Raw genomic sequence first — 14,620 nt, 5'->3', positions numbered from 1 at the left:
CAAATCTTACTCTAAATCCTACAAACTCGAAGTCTGTAAGCTAAAAAAAAAAGACAACCACCCTAAAACTGCTTTCCATGTGGGAGTCAGTCTTCATGTTTCAGTGGCCGGCCTGTCCACGGCCCTGGGCGGTTACCTCTATGAACAGACCACGTGTCGTCTTCCGGTACTTTACTGTATTTGCGGCCGGTCCGTGGGTAGGATCCGTAGGATCACGTTCTCCATAGTTGTCCCGCCACGACCTCATTTAGCCTACATAATGTGTACAAACAGGGGTAGGTGGGTTCATAGCGCCCCTAGTGGAGCCCGGAGGAGACCCGCGGGCGGAACTCGCAGCACCCGGCGCCCGACGGGAGGAGGAGGACGTGTTTACTCAGGACATTGTTTAGTCTGCAGACCTAGGCAACACTGATGTTGACATAGCCTACATATAACCCCGGGCTGTGGGTCAGGAAGGGCTAACGTTCATTAGTGCATGTTAAATTATAATCCACTTTTAAACCTCGGTATGTGTTGTTTACTTTGCTAGACGAGCCATGTATACCTGTGTTTTACGTGAAGTTGGTTGATATTTCAGGTTCTGTGTAGCAGGGCGAGTTCATAGCACTGGGTTGTACAAGAACGTCTTGACTTTAATGGTTTGATTCTTTGATTCATCGCTTCACATAAAGCGGGTCAGGCCCCGTGTTGCCAGATTGAGACATATTTCCCGCCCCATCTTGCATCGCCGGCGGCCCAATCTGGCAACACCGGTCAGATCCCTGTCCGTCAATTTCATAATCGGCAGTTCCGCGTAACGTAAACGAAACGAGTCACGTTTTCTCCTAGCCAATCGCAGCCCTGCTTTATTATGACACCGTGGGATTCCGCGAAATTGTTTCTTGGAGTTGAGAAAAAGTGCTCCGCACAGCTTCAACCGGGCGAGTTGACGCATGTAAGCCAGGGGAGAAGGAGCACATCGTGACAACAACAACATCGATTATATTGGCGGCTATTGATCTGCAAGTTAGGCCGACTATCGATAATAGGTACGCGTTATACTATTATAGGGTTGTGTCGATCCGCCCTGCTTCAGTATCCAACAACCCCTGTCGGAGGAGGATGGTCACATCGAAGACGACACGTGTGGATTGTTAGCCACATGTTTCCTGTGGCCGAGTGTGATTAGCATTATTCAGTCGACATTTATTGGGGATCATTCATTCTTGACGTCCGTCGGATCCTCGTAGTGCCACGGGGAGCTGAAGCGATGATGTCGGAGTGTGAACCGGCCGCAGAGCGGGTCTCCTCCCAGCGGCCCCCGGGTAGTGGTAGTCCCGACGCGCTGCTGCCCACAGAGGACATGCACAAAGAGAATCAGGAGAACAGAACTTTGTTGATGGTCGCGATGATCCTGCTGGACTTGAACAAATGTATCCCCGGAGGAGGAGGAGGCGCCAAGTGTCTTGTGGCGCAGACCGACGAGAACACCCGCGACAAGGTGGACCGCCGGTCGGACAGCGAGGACACTCTGGCCCCGGTGCCGGCACCGACTCATTACCGGAATAAAAAATCAGCAATCAGGCACGAGTCTCCCGAGAAGAGGCACAGCTGCCCGTTCACCGGTTGCGGGAAAATGTATGGAAAGTCGTCCCACCTCAAGGCTCACTTAAGGGTCCACACCGGTAAGTGTTAAGCGACCCCAGACCAAACCTCCCGGTCATGTGCATCAGAACAAAGCTTGTTGGCCCTTTTGAGTTGCGTTTTGCCATTTCTTTCACAAATCTACGCCAACTACGACTACTGAGTGAAGATATCAGAGAGGTTGTCTCTAGACTGGTGTGTCCCTGGTCCCCCTGGGCCTATTCATTGCAGTATGCCTTTCATAAAATAATAAGGCTTAACAGAATTGACCTGTGTGTGTTTCGGTGGGGGTGGGGTGTGTGTGCGTGTCTCCCGATTGGGGGGTGTGACTGCGGTTCTCCGCAGCCTGGGGGCGTGGTCTCCAGCCCGCTGTTGACACGCGTTGATGTTCTGTTCTGGGAACAGCGCGTTCCGCCGCCGCCATTTATTTGTGGTGCATTGTAAATAGTTTGGGCGGAGTTCAGATGTGGTGGAATGTGTTTCGCAGCTTGTGGCAGTGCCATGACTCACGATGTCGGGGTGTCTGCGATACATGACGTCGATTTAAATGCCAGGACTTCCAATCTCTGTGCCGTTCGGTGATATAAAGACGTTTGACGAGAGCTTTTATGGCAAAACGCTTTAACGGAATGACAGTGAAGGGTAAAGGTATCCGGACAACAATGTTCGCATGGCAACGAGACGTGCTCTCTGACTCATTTGTGGGTCACTGTGACTTTGCTGTCCCCACATGTTCTTAACCGGAGATAAGCCCCCTGCGCAGTTATTTCCTCATACGTCATCGCCCCGTCACGCCCCCTACTTAGGTTGTAAACAAGAAGAGACACGTGGTCAGAGGACACGCGCCCGTGATGGCAAGAAACCCCTGGAAGCTAAATCTATCGCTTGTTTATTATCTTTGGCTATTTGTTGTTACAGAAACTTATCGTTGACCATAAAGTGTGTGTGTGTGTGTGTGTGTGTGTGTGTGTGTGTGTGTGTGTGTGTGTGTGTGTGTGTGTGTGTGTGTGTGTGTGTGTGTGTGTGTGTGTGTGTGTGTGTGTGTGTGTGTGTGTGTGTTCTGCCTGCAGGGGAGCGTCCGTTCGAGTGCACTTGGAAAGATTGCGGTAAGAAGTTTTCGCGGTCGGACGAGCTGACCCGGCATTACCGCACGCACACGGGAGAAAAGCGCTTCAACTGTCCGCTGTGCGACAAGTGCTTCATGAGGAGCGACCACCTGACGAAGCACGCCCGGCGGCACGCGGGCTTCCAGCCAAGCATGCTGCAGTGCCCCAGCGCGGCCAAGAGGCGGCGCTGCTCCCTGTCCGTCTCCTCGTCCGACTCTGGAGACCGAAGTCCCGCTGGGTTTTAGGTCCTTAGGTTAAGGACACACTCCCATTCAGACGCAGGAGAACCCATGTGCACCGGAGGACGAACGCATATACACGCACACACGCACGCATACACAATCACACGCACACCCGCAAATCACACTACGATTTCAGCAGTGTTTCGTCAGTGCCAATACCATTGAGTTGGGTTGGCTGTGACTCTTAGCGATTTCCCTGTGCACTACAGACTATTCAAAACGATACTGTAAATAATTAAAACGAGAAAAAAAATCAAACGCATGACTATGTGCAGATGTTCTCTGTAAATATTGCAAACGCAGTGTAAAGTTATCTTTCCATTTCAAAAAGTCAATCTTTGATACTACCTAGAATCAGCGGTCATTCTACTGTGAGTCTCCTTTCTTATTTCTAATGTTCAGAAGCCGCCAAGGAAACAGTTCAGAAACAGCTAAGTCACATGTACTGAGCTGGTCAGGTAACTCTGATTTTTTTTATACTTGAATAATGTGCAAATGAGAAGCCTTTTGTGTATAGCTTTCTAGATGAACGCAGACCTATAAAGAGGAGGAAACGGTAAATAAATCACACATTCAATAAATGTGTTGGAATCTTGTTCAATTATTTACAGACTGTGTTAATAGGCTTAGACCAATTCAGGAAAACTATGTATTTTGCTGACGAGTTATGGAAGTGATCTATGTAATATATCGATTTTAGTTCAAACGAGGCCTTTGTTTGTCCAATAGTATAATAATACACTAGAATTAGCTTAATGTTAAACTGGGTATATTGAAGTAAAAGCATTTAGAGTTGAATATAGTTGTGTATTGATTAGGCTTAAAGTATTATATAGTAGATATTATATATCTACTATACTAGAAGATAATTGGGATAGCTACTAACATCAGTTAATACCTTGTCCACTCTGCTATCAGCCAGCTGGTTTGCAAGATAATTATTCATAGTAATCATTAAATAGTCAATTTCCTGTCTCTTCCAGGAAATACATTAATATTGATGCAAAGGAGACAGAACGTATGCAAGTATTAATTGCAAAGCTTTATAGCAGAAATATAAGGTCATTCAATGTCTCACTCACAGTAGTCTGGACTCTGGATTCTAGTAGAAGGTTATGACATTATTGGGTCATAACTACATTTTATGTTATGACCATTTATGTTAAGGCATTGAGGGAATGGTGGATTGTTGTTTTATTGCAAGGAAATATAAGTTATACCCCTGGGGAGAATTGGAAGCACACTGACGATTCATTTCAGATGCATGATTTTGTGTGTTTTTTAGGATTATCTCTTCCGTAACGTGTGAAATTATTTAAAAAGGAAGTATTTTGTTATGAAATTTTGTGTATAATTTAGTGTAAATGACAATAAATCTCCAAATGCCATTTAATGCTTCGAGAAACCCATAGAACAGCCTCTTCCCATGCCAACCCGTGTAAAGTGAGAACAGATTCCCACCTTAAAGCATCAAATGACTCCGACGTTGGTGCCTTTCAGCCTGAAGCCTTTACTTTGGATTCTGCTTGCTGCTTGTGTTCTAGGCCACTGTACAGGGTTACCCAGGGTCCAGCACAGGGGCTTGGAAATTGTCATGTTCATGGAGGGAAATGTGCTCCTCTTGGTTCTAACAATAAACTCAAGAGGTCTTTCTAAATATGTTTCTGTTTGTTTCCAATTGTCCCGGTTACTGTGACACATTGCAAACCGATGTGGCTGCGGTTCCTTCCAGGAAAACAGGGAGTATTGGAAACACAAGGTCGGCGATATGTTCATGTTAATATTTGACAGGTACAAGTAATGAAACATGAAGTAGGGTGAGTATATTTACCACCAGCTTCTTGTTTATTTATGGATTTCATACACTACACAGAACATTGTTAAATACTGGAAATAAAGTGTTTACAGTACAAAAAAATTGTCTAAAACAAAATGAAGACAATGTTCCCCCATGTCTAAAAGTAAAAACATAACATAATCCAGCAAATGTTATTTTAAATAAATCACGTAGGGAAATAAAAAAACACGCGACTTTGAAACATATCTGTATTAAGGCATACTCTAATTCAATCAACTGATATCACGTAAAAGTGTTAAAAAGATACAGGCAATAATACAACATAAAGCCAATAATAAATCGACAAGATAAAAAAAACATGATCTCTGATTTATGCGAATACAGAAGGAAAAACGTCCCATTGGTTTGGTCACCTCGTCTCCACATGTAAACGATGCAGACAGACATAATGGCCACCAGGGGAGGAGTCCCTTAGGTCAAATGGGGGAAAGGACATGTATATGGACATGGGGGATATGAGGTAAAACAAGATATGTCCAAAAACAAAACAGAGCTTATTCCAGTTAAGAACCGTGTTACAGTATAACTCAAGTTATTCCCCCCCTCCTGCCCACCTCCTATGCACGCACGCCCACACACACACACACACACACACACACACGGCCACACGGCCACACACACACACGCACGCACGCACACACACACACACACACACACACACACACACACACACACACACACACACACACACACACACACACACACACACACACACACACACACACACACACACACACACACACACACACACACACACACAACCTTTGGCCCTTGAATGAGCGAGTGGGAGGAGGAACAACAAGAATCTTCCCTTTTCAACACAGTTCATTTCAGATAAGACACTGTCACTGTGTGTTCTTGAATAGGGAAGGCAGTATAAACATCAAGGAAACGTTGTACATGACACAAAATTAAAATGTTCAATGTGCAACAGTAAGACGTTCAAAATGATTAAATAATAGTTAAACAAAACAATAGTGCCATAACAGTGGTCTGACGATACACAGTAGACAGTAACACCGGGACACTAATAACTGTTAGCAACAGGGCTAACTGTTAGTAGCACCAGGGCCAGCTGTCCTCTCCGTCTCATGAATGATTACTTGTTTACTATCTGTTCTCTTCTGTGTGCTTCTTATCATTCTGTGGCCCTTTGTGATCATACCCCCCCCCCCCCCCAGTGAAAGCCAGTCCAGAACAAGTAAAGGGTGGTGTTGTCAAAAGAAGGAAGTGAGTAGGAGGGGGGGATTGGGTTGATTAAGTGCAATACCTCCTGTGCTACATCACAAACACGTGCAGTACGACTAATTCAATAGCTTCTAAAATGACGGCATCTACATCTGCCTCCGCTTTCGTCCGTTCAGCGTACAATCCTTCAGTGCCTGGTTCGTGTGTGTATGCCTCGTACTCCCATACACAATTCGCAAAATTCGAATAAACTACAAAAAATTTGTCAATATATAAGCTGGAATCAAAAAAGAACAATAAATACAACCTAGGAGTTATTTAGGCAGGTCGGCAAGGTCAGCAGCAGTAATCATTAAGGATCGCTTCGCTTCGATGTCACAACATGTAATCAGAAGGGAAGGAAAGAAGAGAGAGAGCCAAATCCCTGACAGACAGATGCATGTTTCCTACCATAGGAGGAAATCAAATAAATACACTTAAAAACATACTATCATAGTCTTGGGGGAGGGGGGTGTAACATCTTGTCTAGTTTTCCGTTTGGCCTTTCCTTTTTATTTTCACTGGATTATCTTTTGTCCTACTTCCTCACCAGCGTTTCTCTGTGGTCGCTCTCTGATAGGGTTACTACACTCAGATGAGAGGCAGCTGGGGTTGCGAGGGGTTCATGTGTAAAGTAGAGGGCGGGGCTCGGAGGGGAGCTTTGGGAGACGGGGAGGACGGGGGAGGGTTACTGTATTTGACAGTCGCTGGAGGAGGTTGCCTGGCAACACATGCAGGTGGGGTTGACGGACTTGGGCGGGATGAGGTCCAGGTCCTCGTCGTCCGGGATCTCGTCTAGACGGTAGCCGTCTTTGAGCAGCTGAATGTTCAGGTCCTGATTGATTTGCTGAAAGCAAAATGGGAGGGGGCGGGGCATGGGAGGCAGGTGTGTTGCAAGGAAGGTCAACCGCACACACACACACACACACACACACACACACACACACACACACACACACACACACACACACACACACACACACACACACACACACACACACACACACACACACACACGCACACACACACACACACACAAATTAGTTAATATTATGGTCAGCGCTAAGCTTCTGTAAACCCAAATAGCCGAAGATAATAAACTATTCCGATAGATTCAGCTTCCCCCCCCACCAAACACACACACACACACACACACACACACACACACACACACACACACACACACACACACACACACACACATTACATTGGGATTCATGATTTCTACCTGCTACTCTGTTCACCTAACTTGTTTCACCTCTGTCATAGGCCTTTCACACATGCACAGAAAGTCACACATTCTCCAGATAATCACTGGTGGGGCTGAAAGTGTGAACTGAAACGTCTGAATCTGCTCCTCAAGACATGAAACTACCAGGCCCCTCGTGTAAATTAACTCACAACGAGCGTGCGGGCGTGTTGTTGACGCGTTGCTGGCGTGTTGTGGAGGTGATTTCAGGTGTGTTGCTGACGTTGCTGAAGAGTCACGTGTTGAAGCCTCACCCGCCAACTTCGATGTGTTGTAAACAAAATACTGCGACTCCCACTGCAGACGTTTTGCGTCCGGCCTCCTACTCTCTCTGCCCCGGCATCACCCCTTCCCCTGAATTATCCGGCGTATCTCCAGTATGTTTGAACATGTCTGAGGCGGTTCGTCTCCTGTTGTGTGTAACATGTGTGAAAGGGAAACTCTGGATCATTTCCGGACCCGATTCTCCAGAGTTTATCCGGAGTTCATGTGTGAAAGGCCTGTCAGTGATCCACGGTGTTGATAGACATTTAGAGTTTAAGTTACATGAAATATATAACTTTTAACCTGAACATTTACATGCATTATATAACATAAAGTGTGAGTGTGAAGGACCTGATTGAGTGGGTGCCATCCCACCCGTCTCACCTCGGCTGAGGAGTACCCCGACGAAGAGTATCTCGACATGTCAAAGTCATCATCGCTGGAATACAAACACATAGACACGGGATATGAGCTCTACATAGAAATGTACACCACACAGGTATAGGGTATAGAGCGACAGAGTTGTATGTGTGTGTGTTTTTGAGAGAGCGTATGTGTGTGTATGTGAGAGAGTGTGGTTGTATACTGTGTGGTTGTATACTGTGTGTGTGTGTGTGTGTGTGTGTGTGTGTGTGTGTGTGTGTGTGTGTGTGTGTGTGTGTGTGTGCGCGCGTGCGTGTGCGCGTGTGTGTGTGTGTGTGTGTGTGTGTGTGTGTGTGTGTGTGTGTGTGTGTTTTCACCTGTCTGTGTCTAGGGCCACCAGGGGCTTTTCATCTGGACTCTGGTCTAAGGAAGAATACCCTTTGTTGGGAACTACCAATCTGGAAGAGAGGAAGAAAGAAAGGTACTAGTAAGTAGGTTAAGTAGGTTAGCATATAACATAGAGGGCCTCAAGCAGGAGCGAGCACACCTTATAGAATGGACATGAAGGAGACATTAAGGTTAGGTGTGTTCCGAACACAAAGACATGAATAGGACCCGCACCAGGGGAAATATGTAGCAGAAGAAATCAGATGTAGATCTGAGGTTAACCCCACAGAAGACTCTCAGAGTAAGACCTGGGGGCGGTTGTGCTCGGCTCGTACACACACCACCAGATCATGACACACACAGCGACCACAAAGTAACAAGCATGCACTGAATCAAGCACTCGTTCCCGATCGCTGATTTACAAACAGATGTATTTCATTTCCATTTTTTTTATTATTAGCTCTAAGAGAATGACAAAGGCCCCGACCCTGCGACCTCATAGCTGCTACGGGCGTGGTCAGGAGGAATCGGATCGGCTCGGCTGGGGCTTTGTTAATGATGGATGGAGTAGGCAGATGTAGGCCTGGGACAATCAAGCCAATGAATATGACCAATAAGAACAAGAAATAAAGAATCATAATTATGTCGGCCGTTATTATATGTTCATTATCAACCGTTCCAGTAATGATGGTGAGTATCATTATGGGATGCCTGTATGGCTTGATTGTATTACAGTCCCACAAGGGGGCCGTTTCCTCAAAATAAACCTTTGTTTGAAGACCATGTTTTCATTTTATTTTTATTATTAGTGTGTATTATTAATTATTAGTGTGTAATTATCTTAACATGTTTATAGCCTCACAACCGGCCATGTGACCTTACAAATCATCTTTAGTAGGCCTGGGCAGTACAGTAGGCGCTTCATCTCATTAGCACTTAATTAAGTTCTCATTTATTTTTTTCAAAGATTAAACATTTGGGGATAAATAGACAAATCCCAACAGAATTGACTGTTTAATTTCTCAATGGCTTGTTTGGTTTATAAACAACTCATTGATAAACTGCTGTTTTAAAGGACATCCTCATCAGTCTAGTACGGATATCGGTGTGTGATACACAATATGTGGATGTCTTGTTAGGATTACAAGCGCCTCGTGTCTCTGGCAAAAAGCCCCTTCTGGCACAGCAGAAGGGCTGCTCTAAGCAGAAGGAGCTGATTAGGGCCCTTCTTGAAAACAGCACCTTCTGCAGACGCTGACGTAGCGGCACTCAGGAATCCACAAGGACTGCCCGTCTCAAGGACTCAAACGCTGCTGAAAGCCCCCTCATCAGAAATGGTTAAAGACCGAAGTAAAGGACATGTGTTCTGTTCCTGATCCATCCATATTGCTCACCCCAGCTGACCTTTGGACGTGTTTCAGAGTCCCAAGGCCTTGTTCACTTGTCGTTTGAATGAAGTTTTTATCAGTCGCTCACGCCACGACGCATTCACTGTCTGCATAGGTGTGTGGACGGCCATCTGGGCACCGTGTGGGTCGAGTACTGGCTATGCCATTAAAACCACAGCCCATGCCGTAGCCCGCTGGGATTCTTCCAGTACATGCTCAAAAGTGTGCTTTCGCATGCAAAGGTTCAGCAGCCAGGTCCAAACGTTAAAGGCTCCAATGGCGATGTGTTCCCGCCAGGGCTGGCTGCGTTCTCAAACCCCCTTCTCCAAAGGAACCAGGATTGCATCGGATCTGGCACAGCCAATCACAAAAGTGACGAGTATAATTGAAGCCAGTGACAGACTAATGACTGAGGTTTTTGTTCTGTGTATAACCGGTTGGTTCAGGCCTGGTGGAATGTTGGAATGCTCGAATTTGCGTTGACTGAATGCTGTACTGATGTACACATACATTTGCACATACTACGTAACATCCTATAATAACGGTTTCCCTTTTCAACTCTCAGTCCCTTTGAAGCTGCTGTTTACTGCTGCTTGCGCCTGATGTTGAAAATACAGGGAGCCATGAAACTAAGACGTTCTCGACACAGAGCGCCACCACACATAGTAGAAAGGACCACGCATGGGAAGATCGGATCGGGGTCATCTTTGTTTGGTTTGTTACAATGGAGTGTCAAGGATTCGCACAGTGCTAGAAGATCTGGCACGGCACTGTCAGGTGGTGTCATGCGAAGGCCATGGTGGAGAAAGATTTGGAATTGATAGAGCATGTGTCTGGTGAGACGTGTGCATTTCTAATGGGAGGGGGTCTTCCAGTCCTAGTAGAGCAGCTCCACAAGGAGACGTGAAATGATGGAGGAAAATTTGATTTCCTCTGAAGGTAACACAGATTAAACTGAGTGACCTTTGTGTCCAAACTAAAGCAGCACATCATGAGCCCAGACCAGCAGGTCTCCTACCGTGTCCTGGCCATAACATTGTTCTTCTTGGGCTGTTGGTTCACTGGACTGCCCACCGCGTTACTGTTCTTGATGGAGCCCTTTCTGGACAGCTCCCTCTGTTTATCTAGGGAGACACCGGAGCACAATGTGAGAACGTCGGTCTGAGCGTCAGAGCAAACAAAAGGACATGCCAAATATTGGCGTGGCAGCCGGCTACACCAAAACTTCACAAATCACCACAAAAAACAGATTTCCTGCTCCCTGATACTCAGTCAGACTCTGATCCGAACAGAGCAGTGTACTTTCCGTTGGGTTGTCAGACGGCAGAAACAAGATGCTGCTTTCTCAGATGGTGAGTCAGATCATGAGTCAGCCTCGGATCGCGTGAGTCACCGGTGCACTCCCAGAGTCGTCAGGAGAGGACAGGCGGTGAAAACGTGCACTCGACGAAAACATGAGGGGACTCGTCTTCAAAGGGTGTGACAGCTGCTAAATGGTATTATTTATTCATTTTGAACCAACCCCTTTAAAAATGAGAATGCCTTGATCATGTATCTGACATTACATGGCCCCCATCGTAGTGGATCAATCGTGTTTCACCAAAGACCGTTTTCCATGTCAAACGACACATTGCTGTTTCAAAAGTGAGTCTGCTCCACTGTGGGGGATTCCTCTTGAAAGTCGCTTGAAGATAAGTTGTGAGGTGGGACGCGTAATTACGAAGGGCATATGAAACCTGCATTCTGTACAAAAAGTATTCTAGGGGTTCAGCTTAGTATTATTAATTTACCAAATTTGCAAAAAGATATCTCAATGTTACTCAAATTAATTTGTAAAACAAAATTATTCCGGATTTCCAAAGACCCAATTTTAAAACGCTGATGTCAAAATACGACTGAGATGTTAAACAAAGCAGTTGTTGAACAGGTTATAAGTGTAAACAGGTTAGAGGTTATAACCAGTTACCTGTATAAGTGGTGGTACAGGTTATAAGTGTTAACAGGTTAGAGGTTATTACCTGTTACCTGTATAAGTGGGGGTACAGGTTATAAGTGTTAACAGGTTAGAGGTTATAACCTGTTACCCGATTAAGTGGTGGTACAGGTTATAAGTGTTAACAGGTTAGAGGTTATTACCTGTTACCTGTATAGGTGGTGGTACAGGTTATAAGTGTTAACAGGTTAGAGGTAATAACGTGTTACCTGTATAAGTGGTGGTACAGGTTATAAGTGTTAACAGGTTAGAGGTTATAACCAGTTACCTGTATAAGTGGGGGTACAGGTTATAAGTGTTAACAGGTTAGAGGTTATAACCAGTTACCTGTATAAGTGGGGGTACAGGTTATACAGAGCAGGTTGGACGGTGTGGACCTCACCTATCTTCATCTGTAGGGGGGAGGGTTTGTAGGTGAGGCTGGCGGGCTCGACCTCGCGGGGGTCCGAGTCGGCCTCGGAGGAGGCTGTGGACGAGGCCGGGTCCTGGTGTCAAAGGTCACACGTCTCAGTGACTGACGCATCAGCTAAACATCCCTGCTGTACTTTGCAGAGGAGCTAAGTACCCAAGACCTGCACTCGTTTAACAAAACGATTCTAACTGATAACACGACGACCATCGAGTGACGCCGTCCACGGCTAAAGGAGGCCTTCATATAGACAAGGGGCCTTGGGGTTCGAACCCAGAAACTTTCAGCTGGGGGAGTCGCCATCAGACTATGTTCCTATTTAGGCCTACATGAATTATTGTTGTGCATCGGAAGATACCGGTAGTCTGATTGGTGATTGTAAAACAATAGAATAAATACAACTCAATAGAAACCATTACACTACACAGCTCGTACAAGAACAAATAGAACAAATAGATCAAACAGTTGCAACATTTCTTGTTCAACATGAATATTGTCTGCTCTCTCATGAAATAATCAATGCCCAGACAAGTCGATTCCTAAAATGATGGAAGATGAATGTGAACGAACTCTGCCTGGCCGTGCTCATGAGCCGACCGGTAAAGGCTCTCTGGGGGCATTGGAGCTAGGATGCCACCGATCAAGTGCAATTGATTGATCCTAGTGGCGCCAAGCTGCCACGGGGACCAGGTACTGCAGAACGGAGCACGGCCACATTCGCGGTACGAATCCCAGATAGGCTTCTCAGAATAAAAACAGTGACGATAGTCTAGAAAGGAGCAGACATTAAATCCAATACATTATCTATGAACTGCTGAGATTGGGTACGAAGCAAAGGATAAGTGAATGATGCTTTGGATGGGGCTAAAACCCATGGCGGTTTCCCGCTACGCAGCACGCAGCACACCCCACGCAGCTGCTGAGCAACCCATCTGTAAATGTAAACACGTCGCTTTCCCCATTAACAATGGATTACATGTTCTTAAATCGGAAAGGAAAACAGACTTTCACAATTAAACATGATCAAACATTGGAGGTGATGGAGGATGAACGTATACAACCATAACATGGGCCTCGTTCAAACTCACTAAACCATTGCGGGAATGTGAGACGATCAATATATGGGCCCATAAATGTAGCATTTTTTAGGGGGGGGTAATTTTTTACATTAAATCAAGACATGGCAAAATATATCTGACTCACAAGAGGCTGCATCTCAGACTGCATCTCCGCCTCTTGCACGGCGCTCGGGACTTGAAATCTATCTATCTCTTCCATCATCCTGGCGACGCGGAATGATGAATCTCCTCCTGCAGCCTGGTTATCTCGTACCTGCGTGAAAATGAATATAGATATACGGTTTAAATTTTGTATCGTTTAACTCAGCTTTGTAACGGTCTCCTTTGAGAATCCGGTGTTTTGAGCCTCATCCCAGCAGGCGGTGTAACGTTTCTGATCAGTGGATGACATCCACCCACTTCCGGGTGTGGAGCAGTCTAGCCAGATGGGGTTGGGAGTGAACACAGTAATGTGGGTCCACAGTGGTCCAATCATGGTCGATGCAAGAAGAAAAACAAGGACTGCATTGGCAGAGTAAATGTTGATTTGTGAAACACAATTGGAAAAATGAACACAACAGTAATTGGAACTAAATTGTCTGGATGTAATTGCTAGAATACTATATTATTTGGATAAATTCGTGTTTCAGTTATTTTAAACCGGTAGTCCGGATTTACCGTGGTCCAGCATCAATGTTTCATGATTTAAAAAAAATCACTACATTTTGTCAACATGTCGCCCTTACAAACACGTACCAGCAGAGGGCAGGAACGGCACGTTTCAAAAGCCGACCACCCAAAACCAGCAGCTACAAGTTTACCCAGTAGTACCCGTAAACTCTGCCAACAGATGGCAATCTAACACCAACAAATAAGACATAGGCCCACGGACAGGATTTGAATGATGAAGGGTGCAGTTAAATCTGAATTGAAAAAGATGGTCTATTTGGGTCATAGCTATCTGTATGCAGTTTTGTAGGGTGTTTGATCGGCTATTTGGCATAGACTGCAGCATTTGGACAGGGTAGAGTTTGTTGCACATAAATTACCTGTAGCTAAAAAGTGGGAAACTTAATTGGAACATATGTTTGTAAATGTATTGTCATAAATGTATCGAAAGGTTGTGTTTGTATGTCTTAGGCCTACTCTTACTGGTAGGGCCACATTGAATTGGAGTAATTAGCATTTAGATTGAAGGAAAGACACTTTAAGTTTCTCATTTTCTCTCTCACACGCACAATCATGTGTTTCATTGTTCCTCAAAGTGTTTTCATTCATATAATTTATTTTCTTTAGCGTTGACGATATTTCAGTTTTCTTTGTTTCATAATTAAACCTTGCAGACAGAGGAAAGAGTCATACAGACTAAATGACTGCGACTTAAAACAGTTGAATAACAATGTTTTTTGTGTGTGTGTGTCTGCTTGTATGTGTGTGTGTGTGCGTGCTTGCG

At 45.3% G+C, this 14,620-nt stretch overlaps 2 protein-coding genes across 4 annotated transcripts; one reads left to right on the top strand and one right to left on the bottom strand.

Annotated features, from left to right (window-relative positions):
- The first annotated feature begins 320 nt into the window (after positions 1-320).
- On the top strand, positions 321-4,628 carry klf9 (Kruppel like factor 9). Its single transcript, XM_060054365.1, has 2 exons — positions 321-1,664; positions 2,694-4,628. The coding sequence occupies exons 1-2, from the start codon at positions 1,250-1,252 to the stop codon at positions 2,972-2,974; spliced, it is 696 nt and encodes a 231-aa protein (XP_059910348.1). The 5' UTR covers positions 321-1,249; the 3' UTR covers positions 2,975-4,628.
- A 156-nt stretch (positions 4,629-4,784) lies between these two features.
- fam219ab (family with sequence similarity 219 member Ab) lies at positions 4,785-13,806 on the bottom strand. 3 transcript variants are annotated; one of them, XM_060054366.1, is made up of 7 exons: positions 13,313-13,806; positions 12,083-12,185; positions 10,726-10,831; positions 8,310-8,390; positions 7,921-8,008; positions 5,495-6,903; positions 4,785-5,386 (listed from the first exon to the last, which is right to left on the bottom strand). In XM_060054366.1, the coding sequence occupies exons 1-6, from the start codon at positions 13,388-13,390 to the stop codon at positions 6,745-6,747; spliced, it is 615 nt and encodes a 204-aa protein (XP_059910349.1). In that variant the 5' UTR covers positions 13,391-13,806; the 3' UTR covers positions 4,785-5,386; positions 5,495-6,744. The 3 variants fall into 3 exon arrangements, with proteins under 3 accessions (XP_059910349.1, XP_059910351.1, XP_059910352.1); XM_060054368.1 differs by having other exon boundaries at positions 5,507-6,903; XM_060054369.1 differs by having other exon boundaries at positions 7,954-8,008; positions 13,313-13,784.
- Positions 13,807-14,620: the final 814 nt, after the last annotated feature.

The sequence above is a fragment of the Gadus macrocephalus genome, chromosome 6 (genome assembly GCF_031168955.1).
Source record: "Gadus macrocephalus chromosome 6, ASM3116895v1".
Taxonomy (NCBI): Eukaryota; Metazoa; Chordata; class Actinopteri; order Gadiformes; family Gadidae; genus Gadus; species Gadus macrocephalus.
Note: the sequence above shows the minus strand (reverse complement) of the source record. Positions and strands in the feature narration are given on the sequence as shown.

Bases quoted from the DNA above. Each gene is read 5' to 3' on its own strand.
- fam219ab (XM_060054366.1), bottom strand. From the start codon at position 13,390: ATGATGGAAGAGATAGATAGATTTCAAGTCCCGAGCGCCGTGCAAGAG. The intron at 8,391-10,725 runs GTAGGAGACCTG...CCTCTCTTCCAG, and splicing joins AATGTTATGGCCAGGACACG to ATTGGTAGTTCCCAACAAAG. The intron at 8,009-8,309 runs GTGAAAACACAC...TTTGTATTCCAG, and splicing joins GTGGCCCTAGACACAGACAG to CGATGATGACTTTGACATGT.
- klf9 (XM_060054365.1), top strand. From the start codon at position 1,250: ATGATGTCGGAGTGTGAACCGGCCGCAGAGCGGGTCTCCTCCCAGCGG. The intron at 1,665-2,693 runs GTAAGTGTTAAG...TTCTGCCTGCAG, and splicing joins TCACTTAAGGGTCCACACCG to GGGAGCGTCCGTTCGAGTGC.